Source organism: Atractosteus spatula, chromosome 1, assembly GCF_055471065.1.
Source record: "Atractosteus spatula isolate fAtrSpa1 chromosome 1, fAtrSpa1.hap1, whole genome shotgun sequence".
Lineage (NCBI taxonomy): Eukaryota > Metazoa > Chordata > Actinopteri > Semionotiformes > Lepisosteidae > Atractosteus > Atractosteus spatula.
Genome location: NC_142706.1, coordinates 11,850,733 through 11,875,169, shown reverse-complemented (window position 1 = coordinate 11,875,169; position 24,437 = coordinate 11,850,733). Strand labels below are relative to the sequence as shown.

General features: G+C 42.0%; 2 protein-coding genes across 2 annotated transcripts in view; both read left to right on the top strand.

The window, feature by feature from the left end:
• frmpd1a (FERM and PDZ domain containing 1a) overlaps positions 1-4,221 on the top strand; it is a 30,201-nt gene extending 25,980 nt beyond the window's left edge. Inside the window, exons 14-15 of the mRNA XM_088913778.1 lie at positions 774-1,589; positions 2,054-4,221. Coding sequence (XP_088769904.1) covers positions 774-1,589; positions 2,054-4,221 — 2,984 coding nt within the window. The remainder of the gene's footprint in view (positions 1-773; positions 1,590-2,053) is intronic.
• A 3,345-nt stretch (positions 4,222-7,566) lies between these two features.
• On the top strand, positions 7,567-23,862 carry LOC148840616 (gasdermin-A2-like). Its single transcript, XM_088938803.1, has 12 exons — positions 7,567-7,659; positions 8,992-9,083; positions 9,911-10,130; positions 12,091-12,283; positions 12,797-12,968; positions 13,842-13,950; positions 15,014-15,058; positions 15,952-15,987; positions 17,001-17,140; positions 19,396-19,576; positions 19,925-19,995; positions 22,458-23,862. The coding sequence occupies exons 3-12, from the start codon at positions 9,920-9,922 to the stop codon at positions 22,680-22,682; spliced, it is 1,383 nt and encodes a 460-aa protein (XP_088794929.1). The 5' UTR covers positions 7,567-7,659; positions 8,992-9,083; positions 9,911-9,919; the 3' UTR covers positions 22,683-23,862.
• Positions 23,863-24,437: the final 575 nt, after the last annotated feature.

The following is a 24,437-nucleotide window of genomic DNA, read 5'->3' as shown; positions in this document are numbered from 1 at the left end:
AATAGAAAGGCAGATTGATTCTACTTTAGTTCACCACAACTGTTTTAATTTTCAGATTGATTAGCATCTTCTTGTGTCTACAGCAGCTTTCAGCAGATTAAGGCCAAGTTGCTGTGTAGGAAGAAGCTTTGAAAATCCCTGTTAATGTTTTTAGGAGCCCCATCAGTGCTGAATACAGTTAAGACTCTTAGAAGTCAATACTTCAGGGAATTAGCAGTTATTTTGCCCTAGTCTTTTATTTCACAACAAAATAAACAAAGTACTGGATTAAAAAAAGTACAGAAGTGCAGACCATTAACCAATGGTAAAAGCTCAAAATAAGGCAGTTAAATACACTAAAATAAATTATCTGTCTTTAAAAAGGTTTAATGTTAAACCTGAAATAAGTGGAATGAGAAAACGACAGTATGTTCATCCATCATACTGTGTTTTCATATTCAGTTTTTTGCCCACTATATCAATAAACAGCATTTTCTCTGTTGCCCAGTTCTGAGCGGCTTTAACCTTGCATCACGTATCTCTATAGCCCTCAAAATAATTTACAGATATTGTACTTTGCTCTGAATTCATTATTTAAATCCTCAAATGCAAAATATATCGAGTAAATCTTAAATATCAGCTTATTTAAGTAATTTAAACCCTAATGATGGATATGGTAACACCCTTCATCCTTCATGCTCCAGGGTTTGAAAACCCAGAATTAAAATTCCCAGAAAGCAAAGCAGACATAATTCAGCATTGTCATGTGAAAAATCCCTTCGTGTGCATTTTAGGTTATGTGTCCAGAGGTTGCAGCGACTCAGAAGAGTCCTCTGAAATAGACTCGGCCCGAGATGTTCTGGCTGACCTGCACTTCCCAAAGGACGGTGATGAGCTGGGAACAGCAGGTCAGAGGGAGCAGACAGTGGAGGCCCAGGCACAGAAGGAGGAGCCTCAGCCAGAGTATCTGAAGGGCGAGGGAGAACAATTCACCGATCGGAGCCGAAGGGACAGCGAGGAGAACACTGCCGAAAACAGCTTTTCCGAGACCTCCGACTCCTGCCGATCGGAGAGCAAGGGCGACTCCAGGTTCAACGCCAGCTTCTCCAGTGACTCTATGGATGCCTTGGAGGAGGACGATCTTGAGGCCTGCTCATCCAGCCAGCCCTTGCTCCTGGAAGTCCATCACCCCTACCTGCTGGACGTGCCTGCGCAGCCTGGAGGGGAAGAGGGCGGCGGCAATGCCGAGAGCAGCCCTTGCATCTGCTCCCTCCAGCTGTCACACGCGGCGGACTCCCTTGTCAACCCTGCGCTGCTGCCCAGCCCCTCGGGGGCCAGCGAAGGGAGCGAGGCGGTCTTCGACTGCGTGTTCACTTTCGAGGAGGATGCCAGGCCGTACTACAACCTGTGCGCCAATGTCACCCCTGACAGCGCCCGGGACGAGCGCGTCCCTGCGTCTCCTTCTGCCTCTGCTCGGGGGGAGGAACCTCTGGGAGGCAGAGAGCAGGCGCCCATTCTTCAGCCCCCTCCCGGTTTTGGAGACAGCAGTTCTGAGGATGAATTCTTCGACGCCCCGGAGAGGCTCACTCCCACCAGCGCTGTCACAGCAGGTCCGTGACACATTGCCTCCGTCTGATCATGTACTGTATACTCATCCGCCCCACTGTTCCCCGTGGGTTTTCGGAGTAATTCTCACAAGTGGGTTTTTAATGCTGCCGAATAATACTAGAATTATTTCATTACTTCACCCTTAAAGATGTATTTTTGTTTTAAGCTCTTAAAAATGTAAAATGTGTCTTACTCTTATGCTATGGATCTTATAATGACTAAATTTACTGAAAACAGGTCAGGAAAAATGACATTTATTATTTTGGGCGATCTAAAACAACCTGTGTTTTTAAAATCAGCTTTTTTACATTTAGTGTACAGATACATGTCAGACTGTTAATCACTGGTGACCGACATACCGTGATTCACTTTGTAGTCCTATGGGTTTCAAGATTGGAACAAGAAGCTCCGCCGCTAAAAAGGACAAACTGCATGCTCCTCGTTTTCTCTTTTCCTTTCTTAACAGATAACGGTGCAGCGGGAAGCTCTTTGACACGAACATGGAGCTTGAGTGAGATTGAGGTCAACGTGGTGGAGAGGGAACAGGAACGGGAGGCCGCGCCCTTTAGCAAAAGATCCCGAAAGCGGCGTTCCTTTGTTGAAACGGACTACACCTCCCAGGTGTCCTTCCCTGGGCCTCAGGACGATGACCAGCTGTGCTGCTTCGAGAAGGAGCTACTGTCGCCTCACAGACGCCCATCCCCCACTATCTCCTCCCTGCGCAACACCGAGGGGGAGCCCGCCCTCCTGGAGACAAAGACCCTCGTCGGCCGCCAGCCCCCGCCAGTGGCCCCGAGCAAGAAGCTGTCCTCAGACCTCATGGAGATGGAGCCGGACACCATGGAGACCAAATCTGTCACGGAATCCCTGCTCATGGTGTCGCCCATCATGGCCATCCGCTGCAGGAGTGACCCCGAGGGCAAGGAGAGCTGCAGGGCCGAGGACACTGGCTGCGACTCCAAGGGCGGGGAGAAGCCTTTGGTGCATCACATATTCCTTGCTGAGGCCAATGGAGAGGCGAGGCCCCTTGGCGTCACCTCCTGCGAGGGGCAAATCTTTGAAGATAACCACCCAATGGAAGAAGGAAAAGGAGATGACCAAAATATAGACCCAAGAGGAGTCCCACCTGCTACAGAACAGGCTGCAGGATACAGCCCAGTTGGGAGTGGAGGGCTCACACTGGCCTTAGTAGGGTTTAGACCAATCCCACAACTGCTTTACACTCCCAGCACAGAAGATGACAATCAGCTTGAAGAAGAACCTACCAGTTTTACTGAAGAACTGTGCCAGATGGCTCCAAGTCTGAACACTTCCGCAGCCATTAGGAAAGGCATCTCTCTGAGCCACGAATGTCTTTGGCACGTTGAGTTGGAGAGGGCAAGTGGAGAGACGGGCAGCAACCCCAGAGAACTGAGCCCCGGCTTCGGCAGCGTGACCAGCGTGGTGAGCCGGCTGTCCACATCGACTCTAAGAGGTAAAATCCAAAGACTGCCTCATTATCTATCAAGATCTCAGGAAGCCATCAGCAACACTGTGACTCTCACTAGGGGCAGCTCTGACGCAATGGCACAGTCAGGAGTTTGTGAAAGCAGACAACTGCTCCATGACTTCTTTCATGAAATTGGCGAAGCTGGAGCTGTCTGCCTTGCATCCCCTCTTACAGATCTGATTCAGGCAAGCACAGAGATACACAGCCCATTTACACATATGGGGGAAACGGAGGATCAGTCAGTACAGACCCACTATAGCCAAACAGAGGAAAGCCGGGGTGACGTTTTAAGACCCTGCAGTTCTCAGCAGCCTAGTCCTTGCCCAGGAAACTTGGCATCAGATTGCATCTCAGGAACCTCTGAATGCATTTCTTTGAGAAATATACCAAAGAGCCCAGTGGAAGTATGTGGGTGCCAGACAGTATATGCAAACTGCTTCAGTGGGGCAGCAAACAGCTTTGACGATGAGCTGACTGTCTATGAGTTTTCCTGCCAGACACAGGGGCCTCTGACTGTGCCTCCCTCCTCCCGGGGGTTCTGTTCCCCCGAGCTCAGCCCCCTGCTTTCTCCCTTGGATAACGAGCTCAGCATGGACTGCTACCTGTCCGACAGCCTGGGAGACACACTGAACCAGCTGAGGAACAAGAGATATGAGACTCCACGGGGCTTCTGTCAGCTTCAAGAGGACATCTCCGAGCTACTCCAGGTCCTGCAGAAGAACCCCGAGAGCCGGGGCCAGCATCACAAAGAGACCTGCGCTGTGCAGTTCTCGGAGAACAAGCAGCTCCTCTACGCCGAGTCTCGGAAGCTGATGTCCAGCTGTCAGCAAGCGATCCGGGTAGGACAGAGCCCGGAAGAGATGCTCCTGGCTGTCTCGGACAGCTTCCAGACTCTGGTCCAGCTGGCCACTGTCTGCCTCTGGTTTACAAACTGCGTCCGATGTCAGAAACGGCACACTGAGGTCCTGGCTAGCCTGCGGGAGATTGTCGGCACCTACGCAGAGTTTGTCCGGGCTGCAGAGAAGGCCTGTGGTCGGAAAAGCTGCCATGACCTGGCCATCAAGCTACTAGCGCGCCAGTGCACAGCCCTCACCGCCAGGGTCTTCTGCCTGACCCAGCTGTTCAGAACACTGACTGCTCTCTGATCTTGCGCTGCAGCCGGTCCAGCTGGGCCGAAAGCACAGGATGGGTTTCTTTTTGTTCCGCCAGGACAACTCAGTGACTTCTGCTATAACCATGTCTGATCACACAAGATTAGGAAAAGAAAAAAACAAAATAAAATGTTCCTCTATTGCTCAGTCTCATTTTAGAGTTCAAATGAGATTTGCTTGGACTATATATGTATTAATTTATGTATTTATAAAAGTATTTATTTACTCTGGTGCTCCGTCGTTCCTGGAACTGCAGGATGATGGAGATGGTGACAGTCAGAAGGAGCCAAAAAGCTCTCTGCTCAGTCAACAAAAACTCCTTACTCAGCCCTCTACCTCTTTCGTCAGACTGAGTGCGCAGTGTAAAACTGAAACAGCCAAAGTCAATCTGTTTCATGTGTCATGAGCTGTATGTGTGTTGGAAACAGTCCTTGAATTGAGGTGTGAGACATGTGGTGGAAGCGAATGCTATTCCCTTTGTTCAAGTTGTAAAATAGATGAGTTCTTCTTGTTAAAAGAAGAACAAAGCTACTGTACCATTCCCCTTGAAACAAAACAGTTTCCCAGAGGGAGGAAATATCCTACTGTTCTGCTTTTTCTCCTTCCAATGTAGAAGATTCATTCAGGGCCCTGTCACAGACTGTACCCCGCCCTTATATGATGATTCCTTCAAGGCCAAATACTTCATGAGGGAACCCCACACCTCCTCCTAGGTAGACATTAGTAATCCTCCCCCATCCGGTACATGAGTTGTAAAGGTCTAAAAAAATATTATCATTCCTTATCAAAACAAAGCACTGGCCTGGAAGAAAGAGGTATTCCCATGAAATGTAGTAGCCATGAGGAAAATATGTTATTTTTAAAAGGGGAATGATATCTTATCAGTAGTGTTGACACCTGCTCTCCCTTAATTCAAGCACTGTTTTCTCCACTAAACCCAGTGGTGGCCCCCTTCTTACAGACATACAGTATAACTTGATCACTGCCTGGAAGGTTTGTAGCATTAAGAAGATGAATATTGTTTTCAAAATTATAGATGACGCGAGCACGGTGGAGGTTTCACAGACAGGCTTCAGTTTTACAAATGATTTGGATTGGATGGCCCGCCCTTGTTGGGTTGTGGAATTTGGGTGTCTGCGGTTTTTTATTTTTAGCACAAGCCAAAGAACGAAGAACAGCTCACTTGTAGCACCTGAAATCTATATAAGATGGAGTTCTCTTTTGCCCATGATGTCCAGTAGTTTTTTAAAACCCTGTCAATACAGTACATGTGGAGAGGAGGAGTCCAAGAAAACATGGTTAAACGCTGGAACAGTGTTTCAACCGTCACAGCAGAGCTCTGGTTAGTTCACACAGTTATCAAATAATAACTCCTATGTCTCTCTCCTCTTCTCTTGTAACTCAGTTCTAATCATTGTGATTAGCCTCAGGATGTTTGGTTATTTCGAAATTGAAAAATCATTATTTGGGAAAGCAGTGACAAAATGATGACCCATTTTTGTCGTTTTTGAGGGGTACAAATAATATCCACACATCATCAAAAAACAGCTGTGTTGTTAGTATATCTCCATCCAGTTAACCACTAATTAAGACGTTTTTTTCTGTGTAGAAACATTGATTAAGGCTGAGGGAAGTTTTAAGTTTGTAGAACTGGATATTTTACTGTGGTACTTAGAAGAAGCTAGGGACTTGGTATCGGTTGCTCACTTCAGCTTAGTAATCAAAAATTCATTGCCCTTTTCTTTTATAAATATGTGTCATTTGATATCCAAAAACAAATATATTTCTGGTTATACACTTTCAAATAATACTTAAATTCAGTCAAGACAATAGCATTTGACTTAGAAATCTAAAAACAGCTCGTAGTTTTAAGGTATTCTGAGGTTAAAAGAAACTTGGAGAATTTCAAGACTGATGTTAATGCCATCAGCCCTTCATCCTTCTCCCCTGCTTAATCCTTTCTGGTAAAAATACACTCCTGACAAATATACTTCCATAGAAGCAGTTGTGTCTTCCAGGTCTGGTTTCGCTGTCCTTTTTTAAAGTATTACAAGTGTAAGCTCACCTACGCTTGATTGAAACTTCAAGATACATAAAGGTTTAATCCACGTGGTGTGTTATTACAAGGGGGTTGTGGCTGGTGGAGGTTGGGAGTAGAATTTCCTGAGGGCCAGAAGTCCTTATCCACGCCATACTAAGTGAAATGAGTAGAAGTTACTACATTTCTTTGCACTAAGGCTAATTTGTGAGTTCTGCTGTGATGCTCCGGTACTTTCTTTATCAGACTAAAACACCATACAAAAGCCTGAAATGTAGTGCGTGGTCTGCAGTAATGTCATTGAGCAAAGCTCCCAATGTATTTAGCATGGTGACAAGAAGTAATCAACTAGCTCGGATGATATTCTCTATTGATAGCTTTATGAGAGACTCTGTCCTGCTCAGCTATTGCATACTGTGTTGTTTAGACAGTTAAAACTACATTATCAAACAATTGCGTGTACATTTAATGTCCAAAGCCATATGATGTGAATGCGTCATTTGAATAACATGTAATTGACAATCTCCCAACTTTCTTATACTTGAACAATAAACACATATTTGAAAGAATATGTGAAGTGCTTGTGTTTAAATAAACTCTGAGTTACAGAATGAGGAAGACAAAACACATCGTGTTTCTGTGTCACTGTAGCTCTTTATCCATGTATCTATGAAATCACTTTATTAACTGTGAAAATCAAAATAATTAGGCAACAACACTCGTTAGACAGGCCGCGGCTGCGCGCGTTGAACAGGGAAAACCGTTTTGCAGGTGAAACTGAAACAGGAGGCGTGACTTCAAAGGCACCGGTAACTTCGATACGCAAAACATGAAGCATGCACTTCTTAACCAGTTTACCATTATTTCTGATATTGATAATTAGCTCCTGATATGTGATTGATTTACCACGAAGAGAGAGGTTGAAGGGGCAGCGACTTTTTTTCCCTTCTCCTGAGGTCCAGAGGGTAACATTTCAGGTTGCTACACCTGACTCAGGGCAGTTTTGAAACTCACAGAGTAATCTGAAAGCACGTAAAAAAACTCCCTCCAGCTCAAAACTGTGATTATTAATTTTGCAGGATGCGAATCACTTCTCTAGTGTATACGGGAGGGGTAATGTTATTTCATGTTACTATACTTTGATAACAATGTCCTTTATGAATCTTCGTCTGTCACACTGAGATTTACTGGTTCTTTAACCAGCGGGAAGGATATTTCCTGTGAGCTAAATTTAGTCCAGGAAATTGCAGTCTTGCTGGGCGGTGATCTTTAAGTTTTCTTAAAGCATTCTTTCGCATTCAACACGGCAGTATTTACAGGAAGATAAATCGCGTTTTGCACTTTTTATTCAAGTGCAATAGGCTTCTCTGCATTTACTAAACTCGGGACTGAAGGTAATTTCTTTCCTTTTCCAACATGCGAGTGAAATTGTGATCGGTTAATGTTACCTACCGTACTTACCCTTCTCTGTTTTTCGGTGTTTCGCTTGCATGTTGCCTTTAGCCTATAACATTCCTGATGCTATTATTGATAATAATATTAGCCAATATAATTGCATATTGTGGGTGATTTAGGAATTAGTTCCTTTGCTCGGCTTTTAGAAATGTGAACATCCATTCGCATGTGGATATTCTATTAGGCGTGATTTTTCTTTCGGTAGTGGTTCAAAGTTTAATTTAAAAAAGTTCAAAACGTAATGCTCCGATGGTCGTGTATATGTAGAGATACCAGTAAGTCAATATACAATATAGTACTGTATAGGGACCTGTTATAGAAAAACACAATTTGCCCCTAAATGTTAGTTTCTTGTAGTTCTGTTGTTCTTCAGCTTTAGACGTTTGTTCTTAGTTAACGATCAGTCAAGCCAGAAAGCTGTTTTTCTTTAAGCGTGTGAAATAACTTCTGAGAACTGTTGCTGTTGTTATGGTTCAGTTTTAAAACAATAGTATTCATATTCCACTGTTATAGTTTGAACATTGTATTACAAAATATGGCCACTGGTTCTGGGGTATTATTTAAATATACATGGTCCTAAATTGTTAAAATCCTGCTGTATTACATTTTTGTGCTAAATGCATCATCTATGAATGGTGGCCTCATGCTCCCATTTAATGCCTAAATGCAATTACATTTCTTGCAAATGGGACTGGTGTTAGCCTTAACTAGAAGATTTGTAATACCTTAAATCCTGTATTCGGCACTAAAAAGGTTATTTTCCTTTAACTTATGTATGACCTTCCTTTGACCAGGAATTTCTCTGGTTGCTCTTATGCAAACTTTCCAGGACGGGTGAAAAAAGACTTCACAGCTCAAGGGGCTTGAAATCTCTAGTGCAATACAAAATGTTAGTTTCTGCAGGGTCTCTCAATTGTGGCTGGTAATTCAGCCTGGTCCAAAAAAAGTTACTATTATTGAATTGTAACGCCTCTAGAAAACTAAAGAGGAGCACAAACCTTTTCCAAAAAGGACTCAAAATGAAACAAGTGACAATAAAAAAAATAGGAAAGCAGGTTTCTCTGAATTTACCCAACTCTGGAATAAATTAATTCATCTCGATTTCCAACATCGAAAAATTACTCTTTTGTAATGCCTGTGTGACACAGAGCAGTTGTTTTAATGTGTTTAACTTGGGATGTTTTAATGTTTTTAACTTTTTTTTTTAAAAAAAAAGCTCCTAACTAAGGTGCAGCTCATTCTAATAACAGTCCTTTCACCTTTTTCTCAAGCACTTCCTGCTGGACATCATAACAGCGGTCAGTGGATCTGACTCTGTGCCACATTTTGTGACGAACTAGCTCCCAATTTGAACTTCAACCAGGTATGGTGCCTGTCGAGCAGCTGGAGTCTGCAGCACACCTCAGGCACAAATAGCAATAAGACACAAGTCCTTGTCTTGAGATCCCTTTGGGTCACAACGCACAGTACTTCCAATACTAACACTATATCACCGCGTTAAACATTAGCGACACAACAGCACCTGTCAAACTACCTTTTCAGTGTTTGAGTGCAATAGAATGCAATTTATAATACACCCTCAATACTCTAGGAAACTAGGTGACACCAGGCATGTGCACCTAAGTTACTAACAAAACAAGTGGGACTAAGTGCACCAGCAGTACCCAGAAGATTTTATTGTGGCGTAGAACCAGCTCTGATAGTAATGATCACCCGTGGTTCCAGGCAGTCCAAAATCTGCCATTTCTATACAAAACTCTGGTCAGGCTCCCCTTGCGTAGCACTTTGACCAATTTGAAGTTTTAAAAGCTGAAAGGTCACATCCTCATCAAGCAGATCAAGCAGTATAAATTGGTAAGCCTCAGCATCTTAAAATGAAAATAAAAGTAAGAAGTATCCAGCACCTTTGAAGTAGGTTGTGCAGCTTGTAAAAGGTGAACCAAATTGCTCTGCGGTGTGAGTCTTATCGTTTCCCTAAGTATACGGACCAGTATTCATGTCAACACTGGCAAGTGAGTGAGACCTTAAATCATTTCTTTTGATTGACAGTATTGGACACTGAAAGAGGTGACAGGGCTCCAGTGTTAGTCGTTCAGAACGGAGAAGTTTAGAAACTTGGAAACAAGCTCTGACGCTTGGAGAGATGACTGGAGAACTTTCCGACACGAGTCTTTGCTGCTTGAATTGCAGGCAGGAGGGATGTTTCACCAGGCAACTCAATTCATGGCCAAGGAGCTGGACCCAACTGGGAGTCTGGTGCCCATGAGAAGTATTGCCAGCTCCTCGCAGTTCCAGAACTTGCATGTGGTCAGGAAAGTGGTGCCATTCTTCCCATGGAGACCCAACAAATACCTCCCCACCTGTGTCGAGCTGAAGGATATTCTGGAGCAGGGGGACTATGTTGATGCTGGTAAGCATTTCACCACAGCCACAAAACACTATATCACCCTGCAGCTCACAACCGGCAACCCACTGAAGATCAGCAGGTGTGAGCCTGATCAGTACCCGGATCGGAGACCTCCTGGGAAAAACTAAGGTTGTGGGGACAGTAGGGGGCGCTCACCCTGCAGTCTGTGTGGGTCCTAAAGCCCCCATATAGTGATGGGGACACTATACTGTAAAAAAGGCTCCATCCTTCGGAAGAGACGTAAAACTGAGAACCTAACTCTCCATGGTAATTAAAAATCCCAGGGCATTTCTCGAAAAAGGTAGGGGTGTTAATCCAATGTCTTGGCCAGATTTCCCTTTGGCCTTTACCAATCATGGCCTCCTAATAATCCCCATCTCTGAACTGGCTTCATCACTCTGTTCTCTTCCCCACTGATAGCTGATGTGTGGTGAGCATTTTGGCACCATTTGGCTGCTGTAGCATCATCCAGGTGGGGGCTACTATTATTATTTATTATCCTTTTTAAAAAAGAAAACTGCACAAGGACATATGCCTTACAGTGTTCGTTGTGGTTTTGTTTGGTTTTCTGCTTTTCTCTGTTTGAGTACTGTTTGTGTTTCCCGTTTGATTATACCAAGGAGGACTATGCCTGACAAGAACTCATACTATTTTGAATTTGCCAAAGTGTCATTCTACACTTCTGTTTCAAGCTCAGGAATTAAACTGTAATATCCATTTGTTGCTCACACTGTCAACCCTGCATTGCCAGAATCCAAACATGGATTCTCTGGGGCACGAAAGCTCATGAGGATCGATTTTGCTACAAGATAGGGGTTGCTCCCTTGTTCAGCTGCTGCACCCACAAACCTGGTGCTGTGGGAACTCTGTGCCCTTGTCCGGGCAGCCCCAGTTGTTTCAATGTACTGTATGCGCAGGGCCATATTGCCGTCATCGTCTGCCATTCAGAAAGAGGCAACAAAACTTCCTGTGACGTGAAGCGGCCACATTACATTGTGAACCAGCAGTCTTGTGAATACATCTCTTTTAATCCAGAACAACTGTTGCTTTCGACTTTGAGATGGTTTTGCTGACAAATACTACTTGTTAACTCTGCATGCTGATCATGTTGGAACATTCATGTGGTGAAATGTCTGCTGCACAACCTGTACTTATTTGCTCATTCATCTCATTACATTAGTTACTACGGTGACTAGTGAGCAGGAAGAGCACGTCAAAACTTGTGGGAGCTCCTGTTGTCTGTGGCGAGAACAGAGGATTGCGACAGCATGGACGTCATACAGTACTTTCACAACATTCAGAATTTTGTGCTTAGTTCAGAATTTGTCAAATTTTGCAATACTGTGAATTCATTTATTTTGCTACTGACATTTAATTACCGGTCTGAGAAATTGGGACTGCAGTTCCCCTTTTATGAGAAATCTCCTTTTCAAACCAGGGACTGTAAGCCCTAATGTGTGCCTTTATCACTCAGGAAGCACCTAAAAGGCACATGACATTTCTGTCCAAGCCTGATACAGGTATGGAAATAGCATGTTTCCTCAAGAGGCGCTAGCATGAGCCCCGCCGTATTTAAATGATCATCCTTGGCTTGGGAGTTGCATTTTTGTCATTTAGAGTTGTGAGTCCTGTCACTCTTCCAGTCAGATGAATGCTAAGCCACTCCACAGATTTTCACAGATCCAGAAGAGAGAAGCACAGATTCTCTCTTTCCCAGTGTCCCCTAGCAGTGCAGGGATTGTAGTAGCCAAGGTGTGGGACAATTGATTGTTATCCAAATTGCAAGGGTCCACATATAGAAAAATGGGCAAATCCATTCGATAAAAAATGTGTAATTAAGGAAATAGATCAGTGAAGAGTTCAATAATTTTAGGCAATGGAGTCAGTTTCAGAATGAAAAGCAGAAGACTTGTGGTTCCTGGAGTGTGCTGTTCTCTCCCAGCCCTGCACTTTCTGTTTGCAGGACCCAACAGTACGTTGACCATCACACTGACCAAATCAAGCGAGGGGAATAGCAGTCTGTCTGGACAGGTTACTGCCAACCAGGTGGAGGTGGACAGCAAGGTGTCACTGGACCACACCACCAATCTGGGGTCTTTCTGCGTGGAGGTGATGGACATGGATTTCAACAAGTTGATGAAGGAGCTGCAAAACGCGTGAGTCCGTGCACTGTGGAAGTCACACTATGTAGCTTCAGGAAAATGGCAGCGAAACACAGCAGTGTAAATATCCAAGAGAGGCAGTGGATTTAGTGACAGACTGTAGATTCTTTAATGCCTCCAGTAAGATGCTGAATTTTTTTTTCATGCTTTCCTGTTAGCAGAATAATTTTGTAAATAGCAAAATTGTGGAATTTAAAGTGTCTACAGTACATTTAGAATGTTCTGTTCCATATTGCTCGTCTTACCACAACAAAATACTACAGCCTTATCAGAAAAAATACAGTCTGTATTAGAAATTACAGCCTTATCAATTCAACAGTGAATCGTTCTCTGGAAATTCACAGCTACAAACATTAGTTCCTCTGGGCAGGCGAGTTACAGGTCCTAGAGGAGGGACTGTAAAAGGCAAATTCTGCTGGCACGGACAGATGTTCATTGCCTGCTGCAGTGGGTGTAAAATGGGATTGGAGCACTGAGGTTGTGCTCTTTTTCATGGGCCTCTTGCAGGAAAATAGACATGTCCCACTGGCTGGTGCAGAAACTGAGCAGAGAAAGGGCTCATGGTTTGGGTGTGATCATCTCGTCTGTCCGAGCGAAGAGCCAGCTGTTAATCAAGCAATCCTGGTCCAGACATGGGTACTTAAAACTGAGCATGGCGCCAGTCGTGCCAGTGACCAAGGTATGAAGCTCTGCATTCTAGCACTGACTTCAAGCACAGGGGTCCCCATTCCTGGTCTTGGAGGGCTGGTGTGTCTGCAGGGTTTTTTAAAAGAAGCAGCAAGGGGCAAGCTGCTGGTCTACAAAGTCAATGATGAGCCGATAATATAAGAGTCAATAAGAGCCCAACTGGACTGAAATCCTGTAGACACACTGGCCCTCTTGATGAGGATTGGGATCTCTGATCTAGACCGCTGTGGGGTAGGCATTCCACTGCAGAACTTAGATCTCGCTGGTACTTTTGTTTGCTCAAAGATTGACACTGAGTTGCTTCATAACATTAGAAAGGTTACACACGAAAGGAGACAATTGTTGTACAGACATATGAATTTGAGTGACTCAACGTTTTTCACTTTATTTTAAAAAAAAACCTTTAGATGGGCATGCTGTAAACCTCTTATTTACTGTTAAAAGCACTTAAAAAACTTTCATTTTTAAAGAGTGGCCCAATAGTTTTCTGACCCATTCTTATTTTGTGAATGAGATTGTTTGCCGCAGCTTTCCAGTTATTAATGTGAAAAGATTGGCCGAATGCTATTAACGAACGGATGGGTCCGTTTCAGTTAAAACTCCGTGAAGCAAAACTCTGGGAAGACGACACTGTTTGAAAGTTAGAAGGCATTTTGATAATTCCACCGTTGTGCAGAGTTGTGATTAAATAATATTTCTACCTTGCCTGTCCCATTGTTGATACCTTTCGGAGAATTCAGGTTGAGCCGATATTGACGATACAGGGTTTGAAAGGCCCGTTTCCAAACCCGAGCCTATTCGATAGGGACTGATTGCCCTCTCGAGTTATCGGCAGCCAGGGTGAGCCATGGTGTTTCTGCTCCAGATGCAGGCTAACATGGTGAACAGTAACAAATGGGAGATGCTGGTCCAGGAGGGCACCATACTGGCGTTCAAGGTCTATGAGCTGAGCCTTCGAGGGGATGGCAAAGTGGGTGAGTTTGAACTCAAGTCTTTTTGCCAGAGAAACCCTCTTGCAGAGGAGAACGAAATGTGACTTTATTTTTGCTACACACTATAATATAGGCAAAATTTGTTTAAAACTGCCTACTAGAATTCTAGACTTAGGAATGATTGACACAAATGAGTCTCATCCTGATGAATTGGTGAAATGTAACAAATTGCAGCCTGGCATCATAGAGAATAATTTTCTTTCCTGATACCAGTCAATCCATCAGCTAGCTTTCTGAAACACTGCAGCGACAAGTACAAAACACCCCACAGGAAACCATCAGTTACTAAGGCTTGGTGATAATGGAAGTACTCATAAATCGAAAGCAAAATTTAAATTCATTTAAATGTTATATTAGCACATTACTTGAATGAGTCTCAAGAGTACGAACATTCATTTTGAAACTTTCCAACTATAATAACCCCCCCCCCCCCCCCGCCCCAGCAAGGAGCTGTTTTCAGTCAGCAAAAAAGTTTTGTTTTGTGCCGCTGCAGTTTTCTTGCAGTTTTTCTTACAGTTTTCTACTGTATTAATCTATGTGCTTAACCAGGAAGTGTAGTACTTCACACACGTGATGGAAAAGGTGAAACATTCATCACCATGCTTACACCTGCTTCTTCCTTGGAAACAAAACAATTAACTATCTCATGATTTTTTCAGCATGCCAATTGAGTAGCTACTGAATGCCACTAGAGTTATTTTTTATGTTTTTTTTTTGCAAAAACTGCCAGTAAATTAACAGTGGTGAATAGCATTTCAAAACTAGGACTGTACTGTTGTCATGGTTGCCTTCGTTGTAACCAAGACTCATCCTGCCAAATTCCCCTAAAATGCCTTTAATGACAAAACTCAAAAACTTTACCCTTTAAAAACAAAAAGGAAGAATAATTTAGATAACGGGGGATTGCCCATATTTATTTTTTATGATTAGCGTGAACAGAGTGGATTGAAAGTACCCAAGAATTCGTGTACCCTTAACTCAAAGAACAGAGAGCACTCTAGCTCTGCCCTTCTATCGACAAGTTTTTAATTTTTTTCCTTTGCAGATGCTGTATCGAGTCCAACCAGAAAGAAAACATTTATCTCTGACGGTAATGTGTTCCTTGATGAACTCCGTCTCTTGTCTTATTTAGTTTTATTTCTGGTGTTTGCATTAAACCAACTGGTCCTTGATATGTTTCTCCAAAATCTCAACAATTTAGAAACTGGAACTGCTGACCAGTTGATTACTGTATTTGTAGTTTGGTGTTGGTTCTGGGCATGGGTGTGTTAAAGCAAACTTAAAACTTATTAACAATATAACAGCTCTTGACAAAGGTCAGTTATGGCACTGCCTTTATAACTATAATACTAAATATCACTCAGATCTTTGGAAAATGTACAGCTTTGGTCTTGATGTAAACTCCATTGCTCGTTTTCCAAAATTACAAACGGTCTTTAAATCTTATGTTTGTTTCACTAATTCTTTCCAGTAGGGGAGTCCCACAAGGCACTATCCTGGGTCCTATTTTTTTCTGCATCTATGTTAATAATTCTCATACAACATTATGACTGATCAAAATGCGATCTGTGTTATTGTCAGTATTCATCCCATTTTGAACATTGAAAATTTAGTAGGCTTTCTACTGACACTAAATGTATGATGTGCAGTAAAAATAATTAAAACTTTTTCTTTAGCGGACATCACAAACATTTTAAGTAAAAGAACGATAAAAATAACTGTACTGTTTTGATTTCAGATGTATCACTGGAAGCACATATTATTATTATCTTTGTGATCTTTATTCTTTGATCTTCTGCATACTAGTTGAGTTCTTTACTGAAAGAAGCTTATTTACAGGTATTAAATGGCAAAATTGCAATCATTGCATTCCTATCTATGCAAAGTTCTACATGTATGGAATTCGGGACAGCTTTGAGGAACTTTGAGGAAATATTCAGGTCGAGAAATACTGACATTAAATTGTGAAAACTTGTTTTTCAGGAATAGCAGCATCTGAGGCACAGATCCATGGCACAGGTAAATAGGTGCATTGTGACAAACTCCTGAGAGACACACATTTATTAACATTCACCTACATGTATTAACCTTTACCTTTAAAAAAAACTGGATGTTAAAAGTGTCCTGGAAGATGTAGTAATTTCATGATCCTGTCAGATCATTTTCAGATGGTAAGCTATGCAGGGCCCGGTCAGTAGTGGCATGGGACTCTTCTACCAAATTTCACCAGATTTCTACTGTATGTGATGTAGATAAATATTATTGTTTACATGGCGTAATAAACATGACCATTATTGATGGTGGACCAGTAGGGGGTGCTCTCCCTTCTGGTATTAACAGTGCCGCAGTATAGTGACCAGGGATGCTGTGCAGTAGGACGTGTTGTCATCCTATGACTTCGTCATTTCAAGATCCCAAGATGATGTTCATATGAGCAGGTGTATTAACCTCTGCGTGCTGGCTAAATTCCACTCTGGCTAGGTAGAAAGTAATTAATAATCGAAGTATTATTAAAAAATGTAACTACCTCCTTGATTCACTGAGGAAGGAATGTCTCTACTTAATCTGACAAGGGGCTCATGATGTCACTTTAGTGGTGAATGATGTGTCATCTCCTTTCTGTGAAACATTCCCATCACTGGTGTATGTTTCCTTGAAAATCAGAGAGAAAGACATCAAATAGAAAATATTTTATATAAAATATAAGAGGTTACAAACAAGAAGAGGCTTATCTTTTTTGATTTAGATGGTAGTAACTCAGTGGTTTAAGTATCTCATGAATTCATTTTCTGAGAGGTCCCAAAGAATCAGCTGGGAAAGTGGTGTAATTGGCCTCAGGCTGCCTGGACTCTGTGTGCCTTGAACAGACTTCCTTGTAGAAATCCACACTGTTTAATGACTGTACCTTTTTGTCATTCACCTTCGGGTTTGGTGTCCGATGATCACACTCTGGTAAAAAAAATGGGTTGCAGTATCTTGTGCCGCCCTTGTACAGACCTGCCTTAATCGGTTTGTTTCTGGTTCCTGCTCAGCTTTCCAGGAGGTGAAGGCTGACATTGACAAGTGCTTCAGGGAGCTGACAGTCCTGGACAGTAAAGGCAGTGCCACGATCTGGACCCTGCTGACCAAACTGCTGGCCTACGGCGATGCCCTGGGTGTGCTGGAGTACATGGTGAGCACACCTAATGATACAGTCAGTTCTGGGAATGTCCTTGTACAAACATCAGGAGCCTCGAGTGGCTTAATGCATTAGAGCAGGTTTATAGAGGGATTACTGTAGTGGTGCGGTTCTTAACCTGGTGGGTGCTTCCTGGTCTCGTTAATAACGTATACAAATTGATAAATAAATCAGTCATTAAACAGCTTATAACAAAATGGATTGCTATTCATCCCAGTTGGTACAGAGGTTTTTGTTTGGCCGAATGGCTTGAATGTGACACTTCAGAGAAAAATACTACGCTGTTTAATCTTTCCGACAAAATTCTGGGGTGGATCAGAAAACTCACGTTTTGGTAAACGCGCGTCGTCAATGACAACTTTGAGGCCTTCCCCTTCCTGGAGGAGTTTTTATGCGAGAACAGTGTGCCAAAAGCTGATTTGAAGACAATAATCAGAGCTCATCTGAATGGACTGAGTTTGCAAGTATTCTCCTGAACACATGGTGGTCTCTACTGCAGGCGGGTGGATCAGAAATTCATATTCGGAGACGGCTGACAAAGGATTATTTGCTTCAGTTTGAAGAATCATTGACTGATCTCACAACTGACTTGGCTCCGAAGCAGTTGTTCACAGAAAGCCCACTCTCTTTTACTGGCTGACTTTGGGATCTCAGTGCAAGGCAAATATGAAGGCCTGAGTAACATGGCTTTGAAAGTAAATCACCCATTCACATTATCCTGTCTTTGTGAGTTGGCCTTTTCAGCACTAATGTACGTGAAGAACTAATACAGAGCCCGTCTCAGGGAAGACAAAGATTTGCGTCTTTACCTCAGCCCAACAAATCCCCTGTGAAGCAATGAATGACCTAACAGTCCTCTCTGCCTTTATACAAGCGCAACCATCTCATTGAGTGAGTATTTTTTTTTCCTACAGTCATTTTATTTTTCATTTGATGTGGAACTGTTTTTTTTTTTGCGCACTTTTTCCACTCATCCAGAGGGGGGGTCGCACTTAGAAAAAGGTTAAGAACTGCTGTTTCTTTAGTGTTGGTTTTGAATCTGTGGTTGAAACTGGTACAACGACCTGGTCATGAGAAGAAGATAGTTAGTAAGCCAAGAGCCTGCTGACCTGTTGCTAGAAAGGTTGAGGACTGTGAAGCAATTGATGCTGTTTTAAAGATCCTTTTTGTACAGGAACAGAGGTCAAGCTAATGGCATCAGGCTGAAGATCATATTCTCCCCAGAATTATTATTGTTTAAAGTTCCACTTTTATCACCGTGTTGGAGCCTCGCTGTTTTATAAGTTGCTTGAAAAGCTCAGTAACTGATTACAGTCAGTGTAAGTCCCACTACGTAAGCGTGACGAGTTACTGTTACAATTCGCTTGTTGACATAACACATTGAGGAAAAAATAAAAACTAAAACCAGTTAGTTTTCTGTCTTTCAAGCAGTAATGGAGGTGTTGGATGTAAGGACAAAAGCTGTTTATTAAAATAACTGACGTTTTGATGGGGTTGTGTCGCCCGCTGTTCCATCACGTGTGTCACCATGGCGTCGTATGGCAATATTGTCACTCACCCGTCACACGCCATACATCCATCTAGGCCCTTGATTTCCATCCTCTCACAATTCTCAGCCGCTAATGTAAACGCAGATAGCCACACTGCTGCACTAGCAACAAGTCATTTATTTAAACAAAATGAATAAGAAGTCTTCACAGAAAATGTGATCTGTGACCACTTCATTACATGTTTCAGTGCTGTACAAATAAAACACAATTTTTAATGTCTGCAGATCAGTATTTGGCCACGTTTTTGAAGATGCTGTAACTTATATTTATTCTATTTATTTATTTTTCTTTTGTACATTAGTACACACAAACAGGCGTACGCCTGATATATATGTCGTTCAAGTAGGTAGCTGCGTCAGCACACGTAGGCTGTAAAGGAACAAATAAAGTTTTTTTTTCCATGCTGAAAAGAGAAGAAAAGTAACACAATGTTTCGGTTGTGGAGCTTTCTTCAGGTGTCACCTGAAGAAGTAGTTTCTTTTCTTCTCTTTTCGGAATGGAATAAACCTTTGCTGGTTCCTTCACATGGTATATATACCAGCTTTCTTCGGTCACATACAGCTTCCACAGTCCTCTTGCTTAACCTCTTCGGCTGGATCAGTGCCGCCAAGCCTGTGGTCATACGCCGATGTTTTCATTGCACACGCAAACTCCTTTTGCCTGGGTTTCCTTTCAAAACGTCTGCGCTGGCGGTTTCAGATTGCGGAGGGCCGCACCGGAGCAGACGAGGAGCCCTCACTTGTGGAGGGCCTGAGCCCTGAGGCCAAGCAGGCAGTCCTGGAGCTGCTGCAGTTCCTGGAGCCGTTCCAGTCAGAGACCGGCGAGGATCAAGAGCACGAGCTCCAGAGGGCCCTCGCTCTTCTGGTTGACGCCTTTGAAGGTCATTTTTTTTTTAATAAACCCTACCCTGGGACATTCTTTTTCTTAAAATTAGTAAGGTCACAAATAGTGTTACTTCGTCTCCTGATGCTTTTGTATCCTTTTTAATAGCCAAATTCCCTGTGCAATAACATACAGCCACCAGTCTCTGCTCAAGAGATGGGCACCTTCAGTGGTAGATGTGCTGATTACCACAGGAAGGAAACCCTTCAGGTGTACAGTTAACACAATTCACATCCTGTACCTTGTCTTATGTATGTAGATTTACCCTGTGCTTTACTTGAGTATAAGAGACTCAGCTTTTTTGGTTTTCAAGGAAATTCATTGTCGGTCTTGTCTTTATTCACAGACCTGAATGTGCAGACGGTACTGAATGTCACCAACCTAAGTCAAGATCTTCGCCAGCAGCAGATTCAGTTGGTAAGCAAACCCATTGCCAGGAGTATAGCTCCCTTTCCTGTCTTTTCACGCTGGGATGAAGAAAAGACATAAGACTGTGTTTCTTAGCCTTTGTAACCTCTGGTTTGCTTTTCAGATGAGCTCATACTGTGGCTAAACGTACCATTTGGTTCATGAATGTATTAGACCTTTTTATCTCCAAACCTTTCCTCAAAATGACTGCTTATACCGTAGGTTTGATTGCCTATCACTGATTGTATACAGTCTTTTTGACTTTACCATTCGCTTTGCTTTAAGCAAAACATCTTTTGAAAAAGTCATTTCTAACACTCTGCCCAATCTATTTCCATATGAGTTGCAGTGCATTGCAACAAAAGAATTTATTGGGAGATTATGACTTGGAGCAGAGATCTTTCATTTCATTAAATGGAACAAAAAACTTAGTGTTAGTTGCTCTTTTTATATTACCTAAATTTGGTACATATTGATGAAGTGCTAAATTCAGGTAACAGTTTTATGTAAGGAAGTTACATCTTCATATCAGAATGGCACTGTCTGGGATTCATGTTTTCCTGTCTTTTTCACTGTGTCTAAGACTGAGCTGGAGCTAAATGTGCCAACATGTTAATTATTTAAAAAAAAACTGCACAGTTTCCTACTGCAGCAGAGCACACTTGATAGGAGGCGTAAAACACAGCAGAGATACCTTACCAGCTTTGGTAATTCACTGTAACGACTCCACTCTCGTTATCATGCCCTCACAGTGAAAGAATCAATCATTGTATTGGAAGCCCAGGGGTTTTCAACTTTTTTTTTGTCAGGCAAAACATTTTTCCATAAGTCCCATGACATACAGATAACCAGTTTAAACGCTGTATATGTGTGGTAAATAGTGCTTCTTAGAATTCAACAGTCCTAAAAGGTTTCAGACCCGCTGCAAGTGTGTCAAAGTTCTGTGTCCTGTTTGTTATAGATGTGGAGGGAAAGAAACCTTATTATGAGGAGATCAAGGGGGGTGGCACTCAACAAACCATGAGGTTTGTAGGATGACTTACAGTATATGAGGCTGCAAGTGTTTTTTTTCCATATTTACTTATAAAACAACGCAAAAGCCATTATGAGCACTTACCGTGATTAATTTTCCATTTTAAGAAGTCTAGCACTTTTCATAAAAGGCTGCAAAAGAGCACACCTCAGCAGTCAAATACCTGCCGTGTTAAGTAGCTTCTAATTCACTCAGCAAAACATCAGCATTGCAACTGAGATCTGCTCTTTAGAAAAGGATGATCTCCACCTTGTGGAACAAAATGAGCAGCGTTTTTTTTATATATGTACAGTAGCACTGCAAAGCGAGATTTACAAAGTGAGAGGAAATGGGGGTGTATGATTTAAACAGCTACAATCGTCATAATTCCAAAATTAAACAAATAAGAAATCTTCCAGTTCCATGTCTTTTTCTAAGACATTTTGTCACATGAAGATTTGAAAACTTCTAAAAATTGTAGTAAAGTGTTTTCGTTTTCATAGTATTACAAAGTTTTGTAATAATACCATAAAACTGGAAATTTAAAAAATACTTCTAAAACTTGTCCTAAAGACCATGTGAACTATATGGTGCCTGTTTCAAATATCATCCTCTAATGCCGAGGACTGTATTGTATTATATCTGTCTTCATTTATCGTTTCATACAAGGTGTCAGTACATTAGTGTGGCTGCATACAGAATTCCTTTTGGAAAGCAGCCTTGTGATGACCCAGTGTTGTCATTAGGCCATTGGCCTACCCTGACTGGCTAAGAGAACTCAATCTTTTTAGTCTTGAACAGACGAGACTAATGGCTTACAGCGGAACCTGAACCAAGTATTCAAAAACATTGAATGTCAAAGCCAACCCAGTTGATGTTTTCAGAATTCATGTGAAACATGACCCAGGGACCCAAGTGGAAACTGCATTTATAAATGAGAACAGGAAGCATGTATTTGTGCAAAGGGTTCTGGAAGTGGGAAATAAACTGGCTGAGATGGGGTCCTCAGGTCAAGTAGCTACCAAACTACCAAATGAGCTAGGTGGATTTCATAACCTCCTTTAATTTGTAACATTTTTAATTATGTCCTACATAAACTGTTACTGCTACAAACTGAAACATTTTACAAAAGCTTAAGGGTGTCTTTAATAAAATTACATTTCCTTAGCCTGGGCTTACTGATATATGCTTTAGGGAAAAAATACTTTAAAAATTGCTCCTTCTTCACACGTTTTTGGTTTGACTCATAAACTACATATAATTGTGTATGATACGCCGTGCTGGAACCTCCAGGTTTCCTTGGTAACAAATGTTGTTTACACGGAAACCACTCAATTCAAGAACAGCTCCTGTCTGCTAGTTAGCATCTGTTGAGTTGTGCCTTAGGAGAAAGTCTCATAAAGTAAAGAGTTGTCAGTTTCCACTGTGCTTGTGATGTGTGTGTGTATGTGTGTGAAAGGTGGAGAGGAAACTGGAGCAGAAGGATGTGGATGTTCAGCTCTTGAAAGAGGAAGTCCCTGTGGCCAAGGAGCTCTTCATTTCCTGTGAAGTGGAAGAGGAGCCTGAAGAAGGGGGGGACCTCTCCAACCAGCCCCCAAGGGTCCTTCAGGACCTTCAAGATAAGCTGCTTGCACTGTACATACTGCTCCGGGCTGCTGAGGCCATGCACCTCGGAGCAGAGTGAAAGTATCGTGGGTCTGGGGAACCATCTTGACACAAAAGATGTGCTGAAATCCACTTCCACTTTCACCTCTTAACTTTTGTTGTTGTTTTTTAACGTGAGGATCATATCTACATCTTAGAAAAGATTCATTCTGAAATTTGGTTTAAATGTTTTCCTGCTGGAATTTCTCAGAGGGAAATGGTCTGTTTGTCTGATGACCTGAATCTGTTTTTTTCTCCAAAACAGATTGATGCACGTGTAAAACCTATTTACAATAGAACACTGTCTTTACATGTCACTTGTTCTTCATATGTGAAAGGTAGGGAGCTGTTGATGCTCAATTATCAAGTTAACCATTTACAGCTACATGTAGTTAAACCCGTCCAAGGCAGTGTACCAAGCTTCCTGTGACTGCCCTTCTTCAAGGGAAACATACTGTACTTGATGCTTTAAAAATATTTTTTATATATACTTGGATTAAGTTATTGTGCCAAAAACAAAGATGAATTGTACTTAGTTAACTGTACTGGGGTCCAAGCTATGCCATCTTAAAATCCCAGAAGTTAAAAAGGGGGGGGGGGGATTTATGACATATTGGATAAGGTCAGGGGGCTAGGTGGTACAGGACTCAAAATTGAGTTTGTCTGTTAAAAAAGTGATTTCTTAGAAATGTTTGAAGTGAAATGGTGTCATTAAATACCATGACAGGAAAGAACTTTGCATCTTGCATTTTAGGAAGCGAGATAATGATGAAGATACAAAGTTAAACTTTTTCTCAAAAATGACAATCGATTTTAAGAAGGATCTTTTAAAAGTACCTCCCTATTATAAATATTGCTAAACTGTACTTATCTATTGTACCTCATTCATTCTTCTTAAGAAATGCCAGCTAAGGTGTTCACGTAAACGTATGATAATATTTTCCAGTATTTGTATCTGAAACATTTTAGACTGTACTTCATAAATCGTGTGGTACCTTCAGATCTATCTATATATATTTAAGAGTTTTGTTAACAATGGGAGTATAGTGCTTAATAGTTCAGGGTTTTTTCATTTTCATGATCTCTTTGACAGAAATAGAGATGTGGAGCACTTGTAGTTTGTTCTGAAATCTAGGGGTTTAAATAATTCTTTGATTCAAATATAGAGGCTATTTTTATATACATTTATTTGTTAATAAAGAACTGGCTTTTAGTTCCAAGCCTTCTCTGCTTGTTTATTGAAAATCGGGTCTCATCGGTGTAACGACAGTCCTGTCTTGGAAGATAGTGTGGAGCTGGGCTGTGACACTATTCTCTGAAGATCTCCTCTCTCCTGGAGGCCTTTCCAGAATGAACTGGTCTTCTTATCTTACCCCAGATTAGCGCTAACACCAATAACACCAACTCTTTCAGTTTGTAATTCTGCATTGAACTGTGGACATTTTTTAAAATCAGAGATGATTCTGGAGAGAGAAAGTTTAACTCGCTTTTAAGCCGAGAGCCTTATCACTCACTCCAATAACTGGGTATATTAGTTGTCCCTTTTTGTACTGCCCTCCTAATGTAATATAAAATGTTTTATAAAGTATAAAGAAAGAGGGATGTCAAGCTACATCATGATTGCATTCTCTTTCTTGAATTACCCCAGTTTTGTAAGGGAGAAGAGGAGGCCATTTCTGTTAAGGGTTTATGAAATTAAACTGATAGGTCCACATATACCTGCTGGTTTTTGTTCTATCTGAGAATTCAATGAAATATTTCAGCCCACAGTTCACCAGATTCTAGGTTTCAATTG